This window comes from Cannabis sativa, chromosome 4 (assembly GCF_029168945.1).
Source record: "Cannabis sativa cultivar Pink pepper isolate KNU-18-1 chromosome 4, ASM2916894v1, whole genome shotgun sequence".
NCBI classification, from domain to species: domain Eukaryota; kingdom Viridiplantae; phylum Streptophyta; class Magnoliopsida; order Rosales; family Cannabaceae; genus Cannabis; species Cannabis sativa.
Window position 1 is genome coordinate 63,811,343 of NC_083604.1, and position 25,974 is coordinate 63,837,316.

At 31.8% G+C, this 25,974-nt stretch overlaps 1 protein-coding gene across 1 annotated transcript; it reads left to right on the plus strand.

The window, feature by feature from the left end:
• Nucleotides 1-604: 604 nt before the first annotated feature.
• Nucleotides 605-5,237, plus strand: LOC115714922 (protein SENSITIVE TO PROTON RHIZOTOXICITY 1). Its single transcript, XM_061114289.1, has 2 exons — nt 605-1,949; nt 4,774-5,237. The coding sequence occupies exon 1, from the start codon at nt 871-873 to the stop codon at nt 1,939-1,941; it is 1,071 nt and encodes a 356-aa protein (XP_060970272.1). The 5' UTR covers nt 605-870; the 3' UTR covers nt 1,942-1,949; nt 4,774-5,237.
• The last annotated feature ends 20,737 nt before the right edge of the window (nt 5,238-25,974 follow it).

Here is a 25,974-nt window from a genome sequence, read left to right on the forward strand (position 1 = left end):
GGTTGAAGAGAAGAACATGATCAGGAAGGAAAAACCAGAAAGTGGTACAAAATAACTGCCGTCGAGCACACAAACGGCAGACACTCTTAAAAAAAAAAATTAATTATTTAATATATATATTGAATAATATTATTTTAATAATTTTTAGAGTTACTTACTTTACAATATTTTAAAATAGAATATGTCAAAAGTTGCTTAAAAAAATTAAATAAAATAAAATATTTATATTTTGGTGATAAATATTTTTAACACACTTACGTAATTATGCTTTAAATTTAATATGATGTCATTGCCATTTAAATTTCAACGCGCTCAATTTAACTGTCCGCGCGCGCAGCCCCTAAATACACGAATGTTTGTTTTGTTTTTGGTAAATACATGAATGTTGGTCGATCTTTAGACTGTCCATGTCTTGTTATACAACAAGAACACTCATCTTTCAACCATACCTACTATTCACAGTAAAAATAATTAAAGAAGTAATCAAAATTGAGTAAGTAAGTACTCTTTCTCGGATTTCATATCCATGGAAGCTACTACTCTTTTTCCCTGCTGTCTCTGCCCCATAAAAAATGTTATTACTATTATTTAAATAAAAAAACAAGCCTCTGTTTTTGTTGGAAACCACATTTTATAATAAAATATTTGTTAAAAGTAAAGACAAAGACCTCGTCTTCCGAAACACCGTGGGAGGTTTAACTAGTGTAGTTAGTAGTTATCTCAGTCTCCTTATATATTAACTTCTCTCTCCCTATATGATAAGGTTAACTTCTCACTCTTATTCTATATCCATACACGTGACACAATACGCAGTCGTTTTAACCACACTCGTATACTGTACTGTTCTCTTACAACCGCTTGGGAATAATCATGTCATTTCCCGGCGAACCCATTCATATTCCGGACGAATTTTCAGGCGATTTTACTCACCAGGTTCCGTTTGTGAATTCCAATCCTCAACTCCATCTCGCGAATCTTTTCTCGGTCCAAGAGAGAATGGAATCTGTACATCGATTCTTATCGGAATCGGTCAACGCCAACGCTTCTCTCAGCTTTGGCCAGATGACTATGGTCTCCACAGAGATCTTCTCCGCTATTCAACAGGTAATCAACGACGGTTCGGCGCTTATTGCTCTATCTCAGGTCCCAATCGCCGCTGCCTCTGCCGCTGCTTCCGATGTTTCCAAACCAATCGTAGATGTGAAAGCAGAGTCGTTCGAGGGGGAAACGAAGAAGGAAGAAGAAATTGACGGTGGTGACGGAGATTTCGAGGTCGTCGAGCTCGATTCAGTCGAATTGCTCGCCGAACATATCCATTTTTGTGAGATCTGTGGGAAAGGATTTAAGCGAGATGCGAATCTGAGGATGCACATGAGGGCGCACGGTAACCAGTACAAGACTCCAGAGGCTTTGAGCAAACCGGCTGAACGAATCACCGAACCGGATCGGAAAGGTCCGGTCCGATTCTCCTGCCCTCACGTCGGCTGCAACCGAAACAAGACTCACAAGAAGTTCCGGCCTCTGAAATCAGCTATCTGTGCCAAGAATCACTTCCGGCGGAGCCATTGCCCGAAGATGTACTCCTGTAATCGTTGCAACAAGAAGAAATTCTCAGTTCTGGCGGACTTGAAAAGCCATATAAAGAATTGCGGAGAGGTTCGGTGGCGATGCACGTGCGGGACCACTTTCTCGCGCAAGGACAAGCTCTTCGGTCACATGGCTCTGTTCGAGGGGCACATGCCGGCGGTAATGGACGATGGTGATCGAAGCGAGAAGGGGAAGACGCCAATATTGAATGGTAGGGAAGGGGATGAGGATATGGATGATGGAATGAGTTTCAGGGATGACGATGAGCTTTTCGAGGGCCTTCTCGATGGGTTCGGATGCCCAATTCAGGGTTTCACTCTACAAGATGTTTTGGGGTCTCCGACTGAATTTTGATACACCAGGTTCTTTTTATCTTTCGTTTGAATCATTTAGAATTGTATATATGATGCCAATTTTTATACATTATTATTTTCCATTGAATGATTACTTTTTTATTCTTTATCATTCATTTCTTCACTCAATAATCTCTATCAGTTGTTTTGGTAGCATAAATAACTGTGGTTGATATCCAGGCAGGCTTTCAAATTTGTAATGTGTGACTACATTCTTTGAATTGAACTATTATTGATATTTTGACACAATATAATACAATCGATTATGCAATGTAAGTGATTAACTAATTAGGATTATATATGGTTTAAGAAATGTGCACCACTGAACTCTTTTATTAAGATTTAAGCTTTTAACTAGCCTTTGCAGTTGCAGTCGAGGAGCTTGTTCAGCTCAGCACTACACATTTGTGTTTATGTACTATTATTTAATATTCTTCTGGTATTACTTTTCATTGCCAAATTGTGACATGGAATTTGTGAGAAATTGGAGTGGAGTAGTAGAAACATTTCTTGGCAATAAAATATTTGAATGGATCTAATATTATTTGTGGTCACTGGTGAGGTGCCTCCCAAAATGTGCCAATATGGCTAATCAAAGGGGAGAAGGAATATTATACAATAAAGATCTGATCAAATGGAGATTCAGACACGGGACTATTTCATAACCAGAAAAACCAAACTTGGAAAGTATTTATTTCTTTGCATCAAACTATTATTTGCCGTATTGCTTTCCACTATACAAAACATGCATTACACTGTTACGTACAGAGAAAACATCACTTCTATTTTTCCTTCACTTCTAACTTTAACGCTCTTTTAAAGCTTCCAACCAAATTACTCAGCTTAATTGACAACGAAAAATAAGCAAAGATCAAATTTTGCATTATTATCTTTTATATATGTAAAAATTGAACATTATATGTTTTTGCATCATGCTACATATATATGTATTTATCCAATGAGATTATGTGATTTTATATTAAACATTAAGGATTAGGTTTGGTAAATCTTATATTTATTTTAAAAATTAAGTGTCATTCATTTTATTAATTTTAAGGGCATTTGTTCGTTTGTTATAAATTTTTTGAAAGGTAAGCCTATTTTCATATTTTATTAAACTATTATTTTTATAGCATTGTTACAATGCACCATTAGTGTTGGCAGTTGTTTTACCAAAATCTAAATTTATTAACAAGTATGTTTGATTATATTTTATAATCTAACACCCTAAATATAAATTTTTTAAAATAATGAATTAAACACATATAAAATTCTAGAAAACTTTACATTGGTAGCAACGAAATATTATAGTTTTTTTTTTTCCATTCAGAGCTCTAATCCTTATTCCTTTCAGCCGGAGAGTAATAACAAGATCTAAACCTGTATCTCTTTCAGGTGTTGAAATTCTTCATAATCTTCCCTACTATGATTGATTTGATAAGAGTGAGAATGTACTCTTATCACTATAAGGACGAAATTTAGAGAGAGGAGAGAACTCAAAAATTAGAGAGGAGCCTCTCTTTTCAATTTTTTGACAGAATAGACTTATGAATAGTTGGACCCCACTAGTTATAATTTTACTATTTTATTTTAACAATTTATCTTTTCTTTCATAAATACTATATTATAATTTTAAACATTTAAATGTCAAATCTATTTATTTAATAATTATAATTAATTATCAAATAAAATTGCTATTTAACCTATTTATTAATTAGACCTTATAACAAAGTCTCTTAATTAAAAAATAAATTTCCAAACTTATTTTTTTCTCAATTAAGTCTTTGTTTAGTGTAAATTCATAAATAAGACATAGTCTAATTTAGAATTCTAATTGGTTTAATTAAGACCAATTAACTGAGTCTACAAGCCAATATTATCTCAACTAGTGTTGGAGACCATAAGCCTATATAATCAAGCTTCCAATAAGTAGATTCAAAATTTACCAAGTAAATTTTCTAACTTATTAACTCCTCCTAACTTCACTATAGATTCGAAATTGTACTCTTAATTATATAGAACGTTTTATATGTTCCAAGATATAGATACGCTATTAATTATCTATTGTTATAATCTAAATAATCAAAGATTCTCTATAGATGATTTACATCGAGTAGGGATAAATTTACCGTTCTACTTCTCGATGTATTTTATCTTTAAAAGACTTAGCTTTCTATAAATAATATTTCAATAAACTAATATAATTACTGAAATAAGAGCTCTTTCATTTATCTCTATTAAGCCAAGCTCGAATGAAATCATCATTTCACTACTATGTCAATTAAAAGTGATAGATTTCGTATCTATGATTAGCACTCTCACTCAATTGTACTACCATGTTCTCAAGATGTAAGTATTGGGTCGATCCAATTGGTCATCTTTAACGAATAACTCAAAGAACATAAATAACTCAGTTAAGCAAGAACCTAACCATCTCAGGTTTAAGATCTATTGATCTAGGATCAAAGTGATATTAACTTAAATAGATACAACAGTAAGTTTATAATATCTCATTCAAGTTCAATATCGGTCCAGTTCGACGTATACTCTATACATCCAATACTAGCATACTTTACCAATGTCCTAGAAAGGACATAACACTTATCCAAGGTGTAAGTAAACTTTATCGCTAATTGTCACGTCAGTGTATGTTGGATTATATTTTACCAGGACCTAGATTTACTAACAAATATATTTTTAACATCCTAAATATGAATTTCTAAAACAATAAAACTTAAACACATATAAAGTATGAGAAACCTTACATTGGTTGCAGCGGAATTAAATGACTCCTTCCACTCAGATTTCTAACCTTTGTTCCTTTCTGTCGCAGAGTATAATCAAGATCTGAGCCTGACACTCCTTCAGTTGTTTGGATTCTTCACAATCTTACACATTATGATTGAGTACTAACTTGTTATGGGTGAGCATGCACTCAATCACTAAGGCTCAAAGTTTTAAGTGATGAACACTCTTGGATTTCAAAATTAGGAAGAAGAAGAAGAAGTGTCAAAACTCTCTAGTTGTCTGATAAGATGTAAACTAGGTTTAAAGTCATTAGTTGGATTATGAGATTATTTTTTTCTTTTTATACTAATTCACTTAGGGTTAGGATTGAATTATATGGAATAAAAAAATGATAAAATAATAGCTAAATAATCCCTATAGTGGCCGACCATGAGAGTGGGCCCCACTAATTATATTTTTGCTATTTTTTTTAACCATTTATCTATTATTTCACAGATGTCATATATTCCAATTTCAATCATATAAATGCTAAAATTATTTATTTAATAATTATAATTAATGATCAAATAAATTTATCATTTATATTATTTATTAATTAGACTCCACAAAGTCTCTTAATTAACAAATAAACCTTAAAATCCTTATTCTTCACAATCAAGTCATAACTTAGTGAAAAAATCATAAATAAGACATATTGTAATTTAAAATTATACTTGATTAATTAAAATCAATTAAATAAGTCTTACAAGTAGTATTGCCTTAATTAGTATGGGGACCATGGGCCTATATAACCGAACTTCCAATAAGGAGACCCAGAATTTACCAAGTAAATTCCCTAACTTATTAATTTCTCCTTGCACCACTATAGATTTAGAATTGCACTCTCAATTATATAGAACGCTCTATATGTTCCACGATATAGATACGCTATGAATTATCCATTTGCTATAATCCTTATAATCAATGATCCTCTATATATGATCTACACTAAGTAAGGACAAATTTACCATTATACACTTCAATATATTTTATCCTTAAAATACTTGGCTACATATAAATGATATTTCAGTGAACTAATATAATCACTAAAATGAGTACTCAACCATTTATCTCTATTAATCCAAGATCAAAGGAAATTATCGTTTTACTTCTATGTCCAAATAGAAGCTATAAATTTGGTATCTATGATTAGCGCTCCCACTCAATTAAACTACCATGTCCTTAATCTATATGTCACGAGAAGATCCATTGGTCGACTTTAGCGAATAGATTGAAGAACACAAATAATGTAACTGAACTAGAACCTAACCATCCCATGATTGAGATCATTTGATCTAAGATCAACTAGGTAATATTAAATTGAATAGATATTACGGTAAGTTTATTATATCTTATCCAAGTTCAATATCGGTCCCTTCTGATGCATACTCCATACATCCAACCCAAGCTTACTAATTTAACCAATACCCAGGAAATGACATAACACTTATCCAAGGTGCAAGTAAATTACATTGTAGATTCTCCTATCAGTTAAACCCTGTGTACTGATAAATCATAGGAATACATTTAATCACACAATCTTGATTATTTTTCACTGTGTTGACAACACAATAAACAAGAATATCAATGTGATAAGGATTTAGATGAATTTATAAATCAAATAAATAACTAAAAGATCACGTGAACATAATAAAACATTAAATAAGTAAAAATACATCTATTTTTTTTATTGATAAATGAATATAGAAGATTACATTGAAATAGAGTTTTATTTAGGGCACAAAGCCCAATAAAGAGGTCTTATGTAAGAGTTAGTGTGCACTAGATCAGATACATGTTGTTGAATGAGAGTCGTGAGCATGCATCAGTCTAATCCAAGATAGGAATATTAGAAGACAATAAAATAAATTTTAAGAATAAAAGAGGATCTATGTGTTAGTCTATAAGGATGGTGTTTATAAAACCCTTCAGGCAGCACCAACCCATATTTCTAAATTTCTATTAATGCTAGAAAATCTACATCTGAGATGATGATTACTTTCGGGATGGAGCAGTGGTTTTAGAGAAATGTAAAAGCCAATTTAGAATATATAACTCTACTAGTCATACTGAATATTAAAGTTGCCCTAAAGGTTACTGGACAATTATTCAGAATCTAAAGTTGGCATTATTTTTGACTTGGATTAATTGATAGTGTTACTTCGTGATAACACATATGTCAGATCCTATTACAAAGATAATAACATATACTACATTTGATCAACACATCAAGAAGATGAGATTAATTGAAATGCACTTCTAATTTTATAATAGTATAAGTGGGAGCTTGTTGGAGTTTTATATCCTAAATAAAACTCAATTTAATATAATCTTATTTACTAATTAATAAAATTTCAAAAATTATTTTATGTTGCTTATTTCACAAGATTCATGATTATATGTTTAATATATAATTCTATTAAATTTCAAATATATAGTTATTATACCCATGATTATGTATAGTGTTGTCTACACAGTGAAAGATAATTATAATTATATGCTTCAAAACTATTAAGTCTCATGATATATCAGTGCACTGAAATTACACTGACGTGATAATCAGTGATGTGTTTTGCTTACAATTGGATAAGTGTAATTTTTTCCTCAACATTAGTAAAGTAAACTTGTATCGGATATATCAACTATACATCAGACTTGACCGATATTGACAGTGAAAAGATATCATAAACTTACCATTATATCTTTTCTAAGTCAATCTCATTTAGTTGATTTTAAATCAATTGATCTAACCTTGACATGATTAAGCTTTAACTTAATTGTAATATACAGGTTCTTTGACTTGTTCATTACTAGTTACCGGTAGGACTAATTCATACTTACATTTTAGAAACTCGATAATACAATTAAGTGGGAGTGTTAATCATAGATATAGAACTTGTAGCTTCTATAACTATTTAGAAGTGAAGCGATAGCTTCCTTAGATCTTAGCTAGGCTAAACAATATAAATAGAAGGGCTATTATTTTATCAAAATATCATTTACATGGAGCTAAGTATTTTAAGGATAAAATACATCAGAGGGTAAAACAGTAAATTTATCTTTAATTCGATGTAAACCGTCTATCGAGGGTCATTGATTATTTAGATTATAATAATGGATAATTCATAGTATTTATATATTTGGTGTATAGAGCGTTCTATGTAATTGAGAGTTCAATTTTAAATCTATTGTGGAGTTAGGAGGAATTAATAAGTTACAAAATTTAATCATATATGTAAATTAATACCATAAGCCATAAAATTCAATCTCATAGTTTTCATTGCCATATCATCGTCTCCATGTACCCATTGTCGTCATAGTTGTCCTTGAGATGTTGGCATTGCCGTTTCCAAGATGATGTTGTTGCCACTGTCGACATCATCATCTTTGTTTTCTAAATTTATTTTAATCAGGTTTAACTTTTAAATCTAAATTTATTTAAATATGTGTATGATATACTTAACATTCTATTGTATAGTTTGGTTCTCAATTATTTATTTATTTTTTTTTTTTTTGTAAATACGTGTACACTACTAAAAAATTGGGTATTCCTGTCTGTCCTCAAAATATTTTTTTCGGAGACTGTTCCTAATAAAATTAAATAAGAGTTTCAAATTGCCGAAAAAAATTGGATATTCTTGATGGTTTAGAACACTCGTGAGAAAAATCTGCGACAGTTTTAAACCGTCACGTATACCCCGAGCATAATAAAACCCCCAACAACTACTCCTTTGTCTTTTCATACGAAGAAAACCCTGAAATACCCCAGCTACTCTCTCTCTCTCTCTCTCTCTCTCTCTCTCTCTCTCTCTCTCTCTCTCTCTCTCTCTCTCTCTCTCTCTCTCTCTCTCTCTCTCTCTCTCTCTCTCTCTCTCTCTCTACCAAAAACACCAAATCCCTCTATCTCTTTGCCAAAAACACCAAATCCCATTTTCTTGACAAAAACCACCACTCACCATTGATGAGGACCTCATTTTCTCTCTCTCATTTTCATCGTCCTTCCCCCCCCCCCCCTTCTCTCTCTCTCTCACTCAATCTCTTGCTCTCCCCTTTTCCCCATTTGAAAAAAACAACCACCCATCATCACACAAACCTTTCTTTCTCTCTCTCTTGCTCTCGTTGTTTTCCTTCCTCTCTCTCTCTCTCTCTAGCTCAAATTGTCACTCTCTGTTTCTCCCACTCAACAAAAACCACCACCACCCACCACCAACCACCCAACTGCCTCCGCTCCTCTTCGTCTCGATGCTACATTAACTTATTTATATTTATTTATTTATTTAAATATTTAGAATTTAAAGAATATATTTGTAAATTAATAGATAAATTAATTTATAAATATCTATATTTAGGTTTTATTATATATTTGTAGAAATTTAAGTGTATATATAAGGAACACTTCTTTATGGGTATTACCCATGAATGGTTACTAAACAAATTTAATTATAAATATTAATTTTAAAAATATCAAACCATCGAATTTTGATCTAATAATGAAAAATTAAATCACAAATTTGAATTTCTATGCTTAATTTAACTACTTAATTAAAAAAAATATCAAAAAATATCTCTTTTTACACAATATCAAAAATATGTTCATACAAAAATATTTAACTCAAACTCAACTTTTTCTTTTCTTATTTTTCTTGCTAAAAACTTTTTTTTTTTAATTTTTTTTTACCAATGGAACAGTCTCAGCCCATATGATATAAAAATGAGAGATTTTTTTAATTAGATAGAAAAATTAAGTATAAAAACTCAAAATTTTCTAATTTTACCCATTAATGGGTACTACCCATTAAGAATGCACCCATATATATAAATATGTATATTTTATTTTTTAGAATTAGATAAATAAATAATTTATCTAATTTGTTAGTGGGAAGAATAATTAGTTTTATAAGTGTATTTTTTTTATAGTTTAGGGAAAAATTATATTATTTGATTTATTTTAAGTTAATATATCTTACTGTTATATGTAAAGAAAGTTTAGTATATATATGGTATAATCTATAATATTTTTTGTATATGTTTATTTATTATATGAATATATAATGTGTTTGAAAAGTTCTATTATTATTATTATTATTAGGGGAATTACCCTATATACTATTTTGTTAATTTTTTTTTTTAAATTTACGGTTTGGGTTTTTAAAGTGGTTGCAGCGCTAGTTGCAATAGGGGTTTCTATACGATTTTTTGTTGCAATTTAGGTTGCAGTGCTAGTTGTAATAGAGGTTTCTATGTAGAATTCCTTAAAAAAGCAAAAAAAAAAAAAAAAAAAAACTATTTTGAAGTGTAAAAATTAGGAGTGTACGTCGGTCGGTTTAGTCGGGTTATAGCATATTTTTATCAACCCAATATAAATATCGGGTTGTAAATATTTAATCGTAACCCGCCCAATCAAAAATTAGAGAAAGTTCAACCCGCCCAATGATTTCGTCAGTTAACCCGTCCAAACCGTTCTTCACTCTTTTTTATAATTATTATTGTTAGTTTCTACTATTCAAATAATTAGATTTAAAAAAATATATATATATATATATATTATTTATATTTTAAGTTAAAAAATACTATAGTTTAAATTAATTTTAACAACTTTAATATAAGATAAATATAACTGTGTAAACATAAAAAAATTGAATAAAACAATTAAAAAAAAGTAATAAAATATGGTAGAGATTTTAAACTTTAACTTCAATATCCAAATACAATAAAAATTATTAACTATAAAGTCTAAGTTTTAAGTTACACACTAAAATGTCTAAACTTTAAATACAAAATAGTTTAACTAATAAATGTAATTTATGTGATATAATATATATACACTTCTATAAAAATATATAAATCAGTTTGATTCAATTTATTCAGGTTAATTGGACGGTTTAGAATAATTGTAAACCACCCAATATATTCGTTGGGCGGTTTGGATTTTTATTGTATTATTTCGAGTTGTATTTTTTGTCGGTTTATTCGGTTTGGTTTAGACGTTTTATTCGGGTTGGGCGGTTTGTAAATTTTGTTGAACACCCCTAGTAAAAATGAAAAAGCCCCTTATTATTATTATTATTATTATTATTATTATTATTATTATTATTATTATTATTATTATTATTATTATTATTATTATTTAGTTTAAATTGTTAATGTTTAAATTTTTTAGGAGTTAATTGATTTTCTCGATGGTCCAACAAAGTCCTCTTTTATCAGTGGTTCTTCGAGTGATCTCATTTTTAGTATATTATTGTTTAATTAGATAAGTTTATGTAATATGTTTATAGAATTTGTGTAAATTGATTAGTCTCAATTAAATATTTCAATTAACTATTGATGCATATTTTAAAGTTTTTTTTAGGTATAGGTTCTTGGTGTTGATTAAAGAGCGCAAAAGTAGCTAGCTTTATTGGATAAAGGTATAACTACTAAACCTTTTAAAAAAATATTTAGTAGAGTTTTAATATCTTAGATATTTATCTATAGTGAAGTAAGTTTTGCTATTAATTGTAGTGCGGTCTGATGGATATAATATGCATGTTAGTGAGTTTGAATATCTTAAATTTTTATCAGTAATGAAGTAGGTTCTGTAAATACATGTACTACGGTCGGATGAGTGGATAATTTTTGAATTGTTAATGTCATTTCGTTTGTTTTGTATTGTTTTGCGTGTTTTGATTATTATTTTCCGCATGTTTATAATTTTTAGGAACATCCGATTACAGTCGCTATGTTGCCCAAATTTAGGTAGAATTAGGATAAATTTTACTAAAAATACATAATTGTTAGAGGAAATATTGGGGTAAAAATACATAAGTATTTGTCTTTTCAGATTTAATATTATTTATATATTTGTAAATATTTTAATTTGAGTAGAGGTATTGTGATTAAAATTAATTTAGTGATAACTTGTATCTAAATACTTCTCTTTAGCTAGTGACAAGTAATATTTATGGTAGCTAAAAGTAATATATTCATCATTTATAAAAATTTTATGTTGTGACTAAAAAGTTATTTCTAAAAATAGTATTTTCGATAATGGCAATATGTATATAGATAGATTTTTTATACATATTTTTTTTTTTATTTAAAAGGTAACTAGTTATTGGAATACTCAAGAGATAGGATCTGAGATAATTTTCATAATTTTTAGATTTTGGTATGTATTAAATTTTAATCAGGTATATGCTGACTGATTGGGCATATTATTTTTATAATTAAATTTTTTTTATGGTATTTTGTATGTTATTTTAATTCAATTTGATGTATAAAAGTTCAATTGAATTATCATTTACTTTTTGATTTTTGAATTATTCGCACAAGTAGATGAATTTAATTCAATTTGACCCTCTTACAACTGCAAATATCTATATACTTTGTTAATTTGATTAATTATTCGCAAAAGTTTCAAATTTTTCTTTCTGTCAGCTACCATTAGAGGTAGGCGTAATACTATTGAATGTATAATGGACAACAATGATGAGTGGATTACTAGACGAATTCACTGATTTTTGGAGTAAGATTTTCTTCGAGCATCGTTTGTCTCAAGTGTCTTTGCTGGACGGCCTAATGCAAGACCGCCTTACCCCAGAAGAGCAAGAAGATCTGGTTAAACTCCCAACAAACATTGAGATTCGAAACACTCTTTTTTTGATGGGGAGTCATAAAGCCCTAGATCCAGATGATATGTTTATGCTTTTCTATAAACACTATTAGGACAAAGTGGGGGATGATTTTTGTGATATGGTTTCTTCACATCTGGTATTATGCACAAGGGTTTTGATGCTACAAACTTGGTGATGATCCCAAAAGTCACTAATCCCAGAGGGTTAGCCAGTTTAGACATATTTCTCTCTAGAATGCTACGTACAAGGTCATTTCTAAGATCATTGCTAATAAGATTAAACCGGTTCTTCCTCGACTGATTCGCCCAACTTAGGCGGCGTTTGTCCCCAGAAGAAACATCCAAGATAACAATGTGATTGTACAGGAAATAATCCACTCTTTCATGAAAGGGAGGGAAGGTTTTTTTGCCATTAAGATTGATCTCGTTAATGCCTATGAAAAACTGAGCTGGAGCTTCCTTGACAATATGTTGCAAAGTTTTGAGGCCCCGACGACATTTTGCAACTGGATCAATCAGTGTATCTCAACTTTCTCCCTTAATGTATGTCTCAATGGAGGTCGTGTAGGGAAAATTCTCTCATCTTGTGGAATTCGTCTGGGTGATCTACTCTCTCCTTACCTTTTCATTTGGGCAGCTAAAATTCTTTCAAGACTCATAGAAAGCATTGTTGATAAAGGTGATATCAAAGGTGTTAAGTTGAGTAGGAGGCCCTACCATATCTTATGTTCTCTTTCCAAACGATATTATCCTGGTAGGGCGTGCAAATATTGAAGAGGCTAAAGGGTTATAGCATTGTGTGGAAAAATTCTATTCTTGGTTAGGACAACATGTCAACAAACTTAAAACTTCGATCTTCTTCAGTAACAATACCCCAAATGGGATGAAAAGAGACATTAGAGACTAGCTAGGCATTAATGAGCCAGAAGGTAATATTAAATGCTTGGATCTTCCTCTGTTTTGGTCTAGACAAAAAGAAGCCAATTTTAATTTTATAATGGAGAACCTTTCTTCAAAACTCTAAGGGTGGAAAGTAAAAACTCTTTTTAAGGCTGGTCGGGCGACTCTTATCAGGTCTGTGGGTCTCACCATGCCAATGTATTCTATGCAAACCACAAAGCTCTCTAGTCGAATGGTGACTAAAATTGATGGTATGGTGAGGGACTTCTGGTGGAGATTTGAAAAGGAAAATCATGGGATCCATCTCAAGGCTCGGGATAAGTTGTGCCTCCCTAAGTCTGTGGTCTGAGCTTCCATAAAAGAAAAGAGATGAATCAAGCTATTCTGGCCAAATGGGTTTGGAATCTACTGACCAAAAGTGACTCGTTATATTGTAAGATTCTAAAAGCAAAGTACTTACGGGGTAATAACTTCTTTCACTATAGTTACAAGGATTCAGACTCTTAGTTTTGGAAGAATGTGGTTAAGGCTAGATCCACGATTCAAAAAGGAGCCTGTAAGTTGATTGTTGATGGGAAGTCCAAAAGTATCTGGGATGATCCTTAGGTTCCTCACGGGAATAGATTCTTTCCAAATTCCAATGGCAATCCTTCCTTTGGCTATAATTGGGTAGTTGATCTTTTGACTGAGGACGGGGACTAGGACTTCTATAAGCTCACTACTACAAAATTAACTTTTCCCAACAGTTTATAATTGTCATTTATATTATTTCACAACGGTTCCTAAAACCGTTGGCTATGTGGGTGTCATAAAAATACTGAACTTTAAAAGACGGTTTATAACTGTTGGAAAAAGTCGTTTTAAATGACGTTTTATAACTGTTGAGAAAAATTACTTTAAATGACTGTTAACAACTGTTGGCAAAAGTATTTTTTTTTATTTTTTTTATTTCTGGTAATATATTTAACTTCTATTTAATCCGATTTTATATTTTTTTTTTAGGGAAACTGATTTTATATTATTAATAATATATTATTTTTTCTAAAATAGTAATTAACATAAAGAGAATTCTTTCATCAATTAAATTTTAACAAAAAATATAAATTTTATTTACATAAAATCTGAATATTTGAATACTAATTATCATAAAATCTAAATGTTAATTACAATCAAAAACATATACATTTACTTTAATCTATAGAGAAAATAAAATCAGAATACAAAATCTTACAAATTGGTATAAACATACTTGGAACAAAAAAACCTAAAACAATAAAAACAAATCAGATCTAGTTTAATTCTAAAAAAAAAAAAAAAAAATCAGATCTAGCTTATAATGGAACCGCGCCGTCAGCCACTACAAACCGCCACCGTCAGTTAGGAACCCCGAAGGAGAAGAGGACTTTCTGAACGTCCGACGTACTGAAGACCGCTGGTGGAGACCGGAGTTACGAAGGGTGCTTGTCCGCTTGTGGAGATTGAAGACCGAAGAAGAGAAAGACGGATCGAGAGGGGGGAGTTTTAGCTGTCGACGACAAGAGAGGCCATGGTTGCCGTCGTGGTACACGCAGAGAGACAGAGGGAGAAGGAGAAAAGGGGACAAAAAAATAGTAGCTGCTAGGAAGAGAAAGAGAAAGGTGAGTGTATTTTTGGGTTTCTTCAAGCAAAGAGGCCATGGTTGTTGGCTGTACACGCAGAGATAGATAGAGGGATGAGGAGAAGGAGAAATAAGGAAGATAGAGATAATGTGGCTGCTAGGGTTTTCTAAAGCTACTAGGGTTACAAAATAGAAAAGGACTTAAATATCCCATTAAATAAAAGAAATTAAAAACTATAATAAAATTAAATTAATATATAATGTTGGAAATAGGGCCAGTTTTTTTTTAATATATTCGGCCCTAATTATTGTTGGGAATATAGTATACCCAACATTTTATAACTGTTGGGAAAATTAAGTATTCCCAACAGTTATAAACTGTTGGGATTTATTATTATTTTTTTTTTAAAAAAAAATATTTAGTATTGCCCACGGTTCTCCACCGTTACACATGTTTTTTCCAACAGTTTTCTTGCTTCAGTTCTAAACTGTTGGGAAAAACCTCCGCTTACTTTTTCCAACAGTTTTTATAATTGACCATCTTTTTAATTGTTGGGAAAAGCCAATTTTGTAGTAGTGGCTTCACTATTTGTTTGAGCCTGAAACTGTTGCAATGATTTTGAAAAGGGGGAAGCCTTCTTGTAGGGGGAGTAATTCTTGGATATGGACTAAGGAAAAGACTGGGAAATTCTCTAGTAAATCTACTTACTTAACCCAAGCCCTTAAGCAGGCTCCTCACTGTGTGGTCTCTTCTTCCCTCTAGAATAAACTTTGGAACCGTAAAACTCTTGAGTATCACAAGATTCTGTGGTGGAGCATCATTTCTAACGCGCTACCTATCAGGCCAATTCTGAACGAAAGATGTTGTATTGAAACTCCACTTTGCCCTATTTGTTAAATTAAGACTGAAACTATGGAGCACTTGTTCCTCCAATGCAACTTGGCTTATCACTTATGGAGGTTTACCCCTTGAGGCATCTTTCTTAATATTGTGATTATGGTATTCGTATATGGGACTGGGTAAAGTTCATTTAGAACCTTAAGGATAGGGGCATTAATGTTAATGAGGTGTTTCTGTATGGCTTCATATTGTGGTGGATACTATCTGGTGGGCTAAAAATGATAAGGTTCACAATGGTAATTTGGGTAACATCAAACACTTTATTAACTCTATATCTTTTGTTGTTACACAGATTATAGAGCTATTGCCATTATCCCACTCTCACTTCGACTCAGACAGATGTTTGGCACCCCCTCCGCTGGACTAAATCAAATTGAACTGATGCTAGAGTGGGGTTAGAGTTTATGTGTATTATTGTTGATGCTAGAGATCATCAGGGGACGTTTTGTTGGGCGGCGACTGCTAGACTTGATTTTTCAGACCCTCTTTGTGGCGAGGTTGCTGCTTGTTGTTTGGCTTTTGGGATGGCGGCAGAGAAGAGATGCAATTTTGTTATATATTGAGAGTCACCCTCAGGTGGTGATTAACTCTCTTAAGGGAGTGGAGTCTAGATGGGAAATCGAGAATTACTCTCGGCAATATTTAACTTCTTCTTTATTGCGGGTTGTTTTTTCTCTAATGTATTCTTGTAATGTTTGTGTTCATAATGTGGCAAAGTGAGCTTTTATCCACAATCATTATAGTTGTCTGGATGTTGATGACATTCCTTCGAACTTAATTTCTAATAACTTTACGGTCTAACTATTTTGTTTGTCATATATAGCACATTTTCTTTAAAAAAAAAGTTATATAATGTTTAGTGATAAAATTCCTTAACTAAAGAGATATTATAAGTCTAACACTAGATAAATATTTTCTGCAGGGCGAACTTAATACTACATCTGATATATATGATTTTAATAATTATTAGAAAAATAAATAATAGTCATGATATGTTAGACAATAATAATGCTTTTCCTTATAAAGTCTGGCCGATCGGTTGGTGTTACATTGTACTATATACATGAATTTCAAAGCATCAGCCTGGCTCTACACAACAAGTTTAAAATGTATATTATATATATATATATTTATATATATGAGATAGTATATGATAAAAAATAGGCTTCTTTGAGTACTTATCTTAAAATTTCTAAGTAAAGCAGAGATTCATAAGAAGATAGCTAAAAATGATCAACATATAAAATTACAATACACATATTGAACAATAGATTTTAGAAACACCAATTAAGATCAAAAGACTAGTCAAGTTTTCTTTGTATAGATAAATGGTCAGAGTTTCGAAGGGCTGACCAGTCCAATATTTGACGGTCTTCAATGAAATTTAGGAATGACCATACCGAAAACATGTTGTATATATTTATATCTCTAAACTATTATTTTGCATGCATGCAACATCCGTGAATCTTATCTTTTAAAATTGCAATTATAAGAGATAAATCAAAATGGCTAGTTTCTATGTGTTGTATCTAATAATCTTATTGCATATAAATAGACATTATACAGGCCATTATTTCCTTGCAAGCATATATTATCATATATACCATTAGTTATAATATTCATAACTGAGAAGACTTATCTCTATTGAAGAAGAGTACGTACGTAGCTACAATCGGTATTGGAATCAAACTTCTAAATTCAAAGTAGCTAAACTATGTCTATTGATGCTTTGGCAATGGCGGGAGTAGACTACAGAGAGTATAATATGAATTTCGAAATGAGGGAGAGGGAGTACTGCAGCCATGACCCTCATCTCCAACTTGAAGAGCGTCCAGTAATTAAGCTCCCATCTAAGAAATGTTTGAGTATCCATATTGATCATGACGATGAAGATGTTGATGGTGCTGTAGATCGTATGAAAGCGATGATTCGTGAATGGGCTAAAGCTGTTATACTTTCGTCCAGTACCATGTATAGATCATCCACTTGTACCACATCATGATATTCATCATCACATCCATAATTTTTTTATTTTTTTATATTGTATGAATCAGAACTGTTGTCCTTTCTATAAATATTGGAATAGACATATTTATTTATTATATATGGATGAATTCATTAGTATATTTAATGGTTAAAAACAATTTCTCAAAATAATTGACGCTAAAGTGTTAATTAACGAAAATAAATATATAGTAATTAACGCTTGGAGTAAGATAAATAAAGAGCTTGGAATCAAGTAGTTTTAGAAATAGATAGTTTGATTGTGGTTTAAGCTACTTTTAATTCATCTTCAAAAAAAAAAAAAACTACTTTATAATTCACTCCAAAATTTTTTATTTTTAGTCACAATAAAATTAATTTATGATTAAAAGTAAAAAAAAATTGTGACTAATTATAAAATATTTTTCTTATATTGTTACTAAAATGTCTGTGGCTAAAAGGTATTTGTCACTAAAATTATAATTTGTTGTGACTAAATGTATTTTTAATCACAATTTGTGGCTAAAACTAAATTATTGACAACTTGTATCTAAATGTTATGTTTTAGACATAATAACTTTTTGTTGTGAATAAAAATTATATTTAGTCATAAAAAAAATTATATTATCACTAATATATACTAATATATTGTCACTAAAAGTAATTATTTTTAATTTGTAATGATTATTAGCTTCTTCCGAATAGTGTCTTTATTTAGTTTTGTTGTTAATGTTGCTCCAGGATTTCATGATGATTGAATAAATTTTGGAATTTTGTGTATCCAATTAAAAAAAAAAATTATAGATAGTAAGCAAATAATATTTACAAATCATGGTATATAATTAAAATTATAAATTAATCTAATTATTGAATAATTATAGATCGATCAACTAAACTGATGAAAATATATTTAATTTTAAATGTATCTCTTAGCCAATAATGGTCAGCTGTAAGCTTAGTTAAATAATCCATTATATCACCAAAATAAAATAACAAAATTAACCTTAGCTCAAACTTTAGTAATTAAATGACTTAAAGATAAAATGGCCTAATATCATAACTGTGCTTAAACCCGATATTCTAACATCAAAGGTATGAATGTCCCCTAAATTAGGAGTGTATATGGGTTGGATCGGATCTGATCCGGCTATGATCCGACTTGGTCCAGATCATGTAAGGATCTGTCCCGCCCCGTCCCGCTAGATCAGATACTCGGATCAGATTAGATTTCTCGACTTATGATCTGATCCGACCCGACTCTTTTTTTTAAGAATTTTAATATTAACTTATAATTTATATATATTTTAATTTTGGTATTAGTATTATTAAATACAATATTATGTTTGTTATTGACATTTATTAATAGATTGTTTAAAGATAATATATTTTTAATAAACTCTACCCCAACACCGACAACGGGTCGGGTTGGGGTCCAAGTTTGGGTCAGGGTCCTCTGTTCGGGTCCAAGTTTGGATCCGAATCCGAGTCTGGGGTCCTGGGTCTGGGTCCGAGTCTCGGTCCGGGTCCCGAGTCCCTGTCTGGATTTGAGTCCGGGTTCGGGTCCAGGTCCCGGGTTAGGGTCCGAGTCCGGTCCTAATCTTGGGTCCCGATCCCAGGTCCGGATCTGGGTCTCGGGCCAGGGTTCGTGTCGGGTCCGGTCCGGTCCCGGGTTCGGGTTCGGGTTCAGGTCCAGGTCCGAGTCCGAGTCTAGGTTCAGGTCATGGTCCCGGGTCCCACATCCGGGTCCGAGGTCCCGGTTCGGGTCCCGAGTCGCGGTCCTGGTCTCAGGTCATGGGTTCGGTCCTGGTCTTAGGTCTCGGGTCCCGGTCGAGGTTCGGGTCCGGGTCTCGGTCCAGTTCGGGTCTGTATCCGGCTCTGGGTCTGGGTTCAGGTCCCAAGGGATCCAAGTTTGGGGTCCAAGTCTTGAATTAAGTTTTTTTATAAATAAATTGAAATCGGGCCGGATCAGATCCGATCCATAAAAAAATTAGGCGGGGCAGAGCGGATCTAATCTAATATCCAATAAATATCTGAATGTTTCGGATCAGAGGTGATCCGTTAGATCGGAACTCCAACCCGCTCCAATGAAATGGATCTTTCTGGCATGCCTACCCTAAATAAAAAGTTCCTAAACTTACTCATGTAACTCTAATGACCATCCATCGCATCTTTTATCGTCACCGATTTAAAATCATATAAAATTAATGTAAATTTCTTCTTTAGCATAAATAATATATTTAATAAAATCTCTGAAATTTAATTTTCTGAAAATCAAACTCACAATACATATATATTCATACATAATCATCAAATAATAAAAATAAATGCTAATTAGTGAAATATTGAGTTCGGAATGATTATTTAACAAAATACTTATCATATTCTTGCTAAATATATAAAGGGGGCAAACTATATAATTTTTCTAACCAACTATGTAGCTAGATATAGTGATGAAGAGTTACATAGGTATATTTATTTATTCTGATTGTACGGTTCGCAACATGAACGATCTTATTGAAGCAGGGATGGCTTTGTTATTAGATTGTTAATTTAGAGTCACAATAACAAGTACTCCATTGAGCCAGTTGTAGCTTACTTTATCCTAATGCTGATGAGTAATCTTCTTTCATTCTACTAATATTATTTCATTGACCAATTAGGATAACCTCTTCCTTATCTACAATTCCTTGGGCATAAAGTAACACATTCTTGAAATGTATATTTTCTTTTAAATTTCGGATAAACATATAGTAATTCCTATTCGTAATAATATTCAATTAAATAATGACCTCTACAAAAGGGCACAAACATTCAACTTGTGCACTTGACTCATCATGTTCATCATTTATCTCTTTTTAATATGAGAAATGTTAAAATTTAGTTGTGGCTAGCACTTCTCCATAATATATTACTATTAGTGTAATTAAATATCAAATTTTATATAATTTAATATAATATCGTTAACTAATTATTGAGCACTATCTGTAAATATAGTACTATATACACTAGTGTCTATATTACAATACTGTTTTAATATTGATATACAAATAAGTTTTGCTACTCTTAAAAAAAAAAAAAAAAAAAAAAAAGCCTACAACTCTTAATTATGTCATGCTATTATCACGCTCAGCCCAAGCTAACTTGAAAAAATTAATTAAGTTTTTTTATATGAAAAAATTTAGGGTCTTTTACATTTCAAAATTGTCATTTTTTTTTTTTTTTTTGCACTTTTACGGAATTTTATATAGAAATTCTTATTGCAACTAGCGCTGCAACTTAAATCCCAACAAAAAATTGTATAGAAACCCCTATTGCAACTAACGATAGCTCCAACCACTTTAGAAACATAAACCGTAGTTTTAAATAAAAAGGTAATTCTCCAAAAAATTATTGTTAAATTTATTTTTTGTATTTAGTAGTAAAAGTTTAAGATATAGTTTTTGAAACTATATATAATTTGACATGAATTTAATTAATAAAATATCAAATGTAGTTTTTTAAAAATAAATTAGATACCTTTTTTAGAAAATAGTTATATTTTTTTAACAAATAATAATAAAAATACAACATAGTATTTTAAAAAATAAGTTTAAAGCTCTTTTGTTAAAGAATTTTTTGAGTCCAGGGGCGAGAGGGCCTGCTGCCCAGCCGCCGCTTTGCTATTATCATCAATTAATACATGAAATAATATAAATATATAAATATCAAATCATGTCATGCATCCGTGCGGGTTGAATTCGTACATTTGAAAGATAAAAATTAAAGCTATATATAAATATCAAATCATCTCATGTCTTTTAGTCAAAAAAAAAAAATCCAGGTCATGGCTGTAATCATCAGTCGATCAGTTTATCTAGCTATCTTATACTATTATGTAAGGATTATTGGGTTTCATTTGACAAGTATGCTACAGTATCCAATTAGTATATACGTAGAAGAGAAGAATTTTATATGATTTGACACGAACGTACGTACGACCAACGTTTTCAATATGTTCATGTTCAAGTAACCCGTGATGATCATCATCAGTCAAACAGAAAAAAATATATATGCACGTACGGTTCAACGTTAGTTGGCCCCTGCACTACTATAAATACCCTAATAAATAATATACGATCAAGAAAATATTAATTCCATTAATTATCGAAGAGAGAAATAATATACACATATTAGCAGAGAAGTTTGTATCTAAAAATCATCAGCAAAAAAGGATGACTACTCAGCCCAATAATAAAATTATGACAGCTATTTCATTAGAAGCTCTTGCAATGGCGGATCATGATGATGATTCTTTCGGGGTAATGGATTTTGAAGAATGGGAGCGAACAAAGGAGTTGGAACCACCTCCACCCCATTTATTACTAGCTGACGAGGATGAAGAAGGTCATTATTACAACGACAATAATCATCATCAAGTTGTGAACAAGAAGATTATCCTTAGATCTGAATTGTTTTTATGTATGGAGAGGTTCTTAAACTCTTGGTGTAATAAAATGTTGGTTGATCTATCTGAGAAATGAGAGTAACGTAACTCATGACCATGAAATGAAGGCATTACTTACTCAAACTTAGATGGAAAAAATAAAGAAGGGTTTCAATTACCAATCACATCAACGCTGCTGCTTTCCAGAATTAAGATGATGTATATACATATGATTCCATTTTATTGAACTCTGTATACGTGTATAGTGAAACTACTTTTCTTTAATTTGTTGTAATATGTTGTGATGACCACCAAAGTAAAGAAGTTAATGAAATTGTATTCAAAGAAATATATATTATTAATTCTGATTTAATTATGTAAAATGCAAGTAAATTTTGAGAGACGACCAAGATTAGGTAGCATTAACAACGTCTATAAAGGCTCGTTTTGGTATGCCGTATTGTATTATATTGTATTGTATTATATTATATTGGATTGTATTGTATTAAATTATATTGTATTGTGTTGAATTATATTATATTGGATTGTATTATATTATACTAATATTATATTAATATTATTTAATATACAATACAATGTTGGATATTGACTTGTATTAATTAATAGATTATATAAAGTTATAATATATTTTCAATAAACTCGACTCCAACACCGACTACAGGTCGGGCCCAGGTCCCGAGTCTAGGTTTGGGTCGGAGTTTGGGTTTGGGTCCCTGTCCCTAGTCCCAATTCGGATTTGGGTTCTGAGTTCATGGTGGGGTCCGTGTTCGGGTCCGAGTACCATCACAAGTTAGGGTCTGGGTCCGTGTGCTGGACCAGGACCCGAGTCCAGGTCTCGATCCTGAGTCTGAGTTAGAGTTCGAGTCTGGGTCTGGTTCCTGGGTTCGATCTATAAGCTCCGAGTCTAGGATCTGGTCCGGGTCCGAGTCCAAGTCCCGATCCCGGTCCCCGTCTCGATCTAGTTCCCGGATCTGGGTCCAAGTTTGGGTTCGAGTCTTGGCTCTAGGTTTGGGTCCGGGTCTGGGTCTAGATTTTGAGTCTAGGTCTGGGTCCGTGTTCAGGATCCAAGTTCAAATCTCAAGTCTGCGTCTGCGTTTGCATCCCGGGTCCATGTCTCGAGTCTAGATTGGGGTCTGGATTGGAGATTGGAGTTTACCTCAGATCCTTTGTAAATATTATAATACATGCTAATATGGACCATTTGTTATGTATTAAATAATATAACTTGCATTGTATTAAAAATTTTGATCGTAATAATTAATACATTATATTGTTTTATCCAAATATAGTGTTATTTATTATTTAATATAATGCAATCTTTATACGACATACCAAATGAGCCCTAATAGTTCAATTTCTAAGGATGATTGCTTTCGTAGATTGCTTATTTGGTAAACTAAAGGGTGCTAAATCATTGGAGATAAATGGTTGTTGTTGTAGAAAATTTTGCTGCTACTATTGCATGACATTGATGTTATTTTTTTATTTGATTTTTTTAATAAAAAAAATTTAGTAAATGTTAAGGAGATATGATATGTTATATTTATATTAATGTTGAACCTTTTTTTTAATTAAAGTTAACGTTAAGGTGTTAAGGCTTTGGACCTTGAAGACAAATACATTTATAAGAAAAGAATGTCTATTTCTGGTTCGAAATTGGAATTTTAAGAGTTTTTTGAGTAGGAAAACCCAAAATTACTAGCTTTACCTTTCACACCTCGACCTGAACATCTGGAAAAAAAAATTAGAAATGAATGATGAGAAAGTTAGGTTGTTTAATGAAAAACTTGATCGAGAGGATACTTCTGCTCGCTCTAGATATTTTATTGATGAGATTTTTGATGGAAAACTTTGTTTCCCACGAGATGCAACATGCCCAAAATCCCGTGTATCCTGTAGCGAGGCCATTATTTTTACCCAAAGTTACCATTGCTTTTCTCAGTTTAATTAAATTTCGAGATCATGTCTCCAAAGGAACGTATGTCTAATTACCCCAGAACCCTAGTGTTCAATTCGAGGCTCAACTAATTGAGTTTATGGTTAGGTCACTTGAAATTAAATAAATAAATACAAAGACCCTCCACGCGAGTTGGAAATTAGGCTCCACCTATGTGTTTTATTATTTTGTAATAACCAAAGATATAAGCCCTCTGTACGTCTTCGGTATTTTTGGAACCTACGTCTTCCCCTAAAACAACTTTGGTAGCGAGTTTTTTTTAAAAATCAAAGATAAACTGTAAGGACTCAGTTTTGAGAGAGTCAAAAAGGAAAAAAAATAATAAAATAAATAAATATATGTATACATATAATACAAATAACATTTTCCCCCATCAGTACTCACAGTCTCTCTCTTTCTCTTTCCCTTTCTCTTTCTCTCTCTTCAAAGCTTCAAAGAAACTATAACCACCACCACCATTTTTCGGCAACCACTCTCTGGCCACCATCCGACCCCACGTGTTGGTCCATTCGAGTCCCCGGGTACCGCTGACCTCAACTCCTAAGCGACGACATCCCTTTTGCCGTTATTATCTCGGGATCGGTCAAAGTTTAGAGGTTCAAACTTTGAACGTATTTTTCGGCCACCTTCGGTGTCCGTGTGACGAGTCGTCTTCACCATTGGAATAAGCTCATCGAGGAGAACAATCTACATTAAGCCATTTTTCCCAACCCGCTACTTTTTCTAGTGACGTTTTTGTAGTTCTGCCCTTTTCTGACGATATCGTGTATTGTTTCGATAAATAATTAGCATGAGTGTGATCTAGTCGTCGAGATGGTTGTTTTGTTATATACTACCCCTATTTTTGATGAAGTTTCTGGTACACCAATTTTTACCACCACCGATAGTTAATGTGCATTGCTTAGGTGAGGTTTCGAAACTCTAAACTTTAAATATAGTCATATTATATGTTGTAGGACTCAGTTTGAATGTATATTGCAATGATGATAATTATTTAGCTATTTGATGGTATAGGTGAGACTAATATCTATGATTGAACTAAACAATTGGAGCTTGGGGCTTGAGAGCTTAAGATCATCTTTTGGACAAAATTTAACGACTTTGGAGAGGTAGGGACTCAACTTGATTATTGGACTTGATTTTTATATGTGTTGAATAATATTAGACATATTCTAATTTATATGATTGCAAATTTTTTGAAAAATTTAAAACTTAATCTACATATTTTTTTGGACTGTTTAGGGGCACTGAATACCAAATATATTTTTGTACAAATATTTATCCAAGTTATGAATTCTGTATTTATTTAAATGCAATCTTTATGCTATCATATTTTCTAAAAAATAAAAAAGAATATGTTCTTTTGTTATTCTTATTATTTTCCTACTTTTGGTTATACTGATGAGAGCCATGTTGATCATGATTTGTGCATATTATTGTTTCACGACCTCATCTCTGTGCCATCATAGGTAGATCAGGTGTGCACTCACCTGTAGGTGAAAGACCTAGAATCTATACAGGGAGTGAATTGAATCTGAGCCCCAGTATTACGGTGGTTATCAGGTGCGACTACCCGATTTTGGATGTCTTTTTCTATGATTGGTATTGAGAGCTAGGAATCTAGTGGGCGGTGTTATATGCATTTGGCGCTTGATTTTGTGATTATTTGTGGTCAATCTACTTTATTTATATATTTGATAATGGTGATGAGATATTTTATTTTTAAAAGCTAACCATGCATGATTTTTTATTAAACCAAGGGTCCTTTGATATTAGTTATTTTCCTACTGAACTTTATAATCTCACCCCCTATTTTCTCCCATTTAAGGAATTCAGTTTGATGGTAGTGG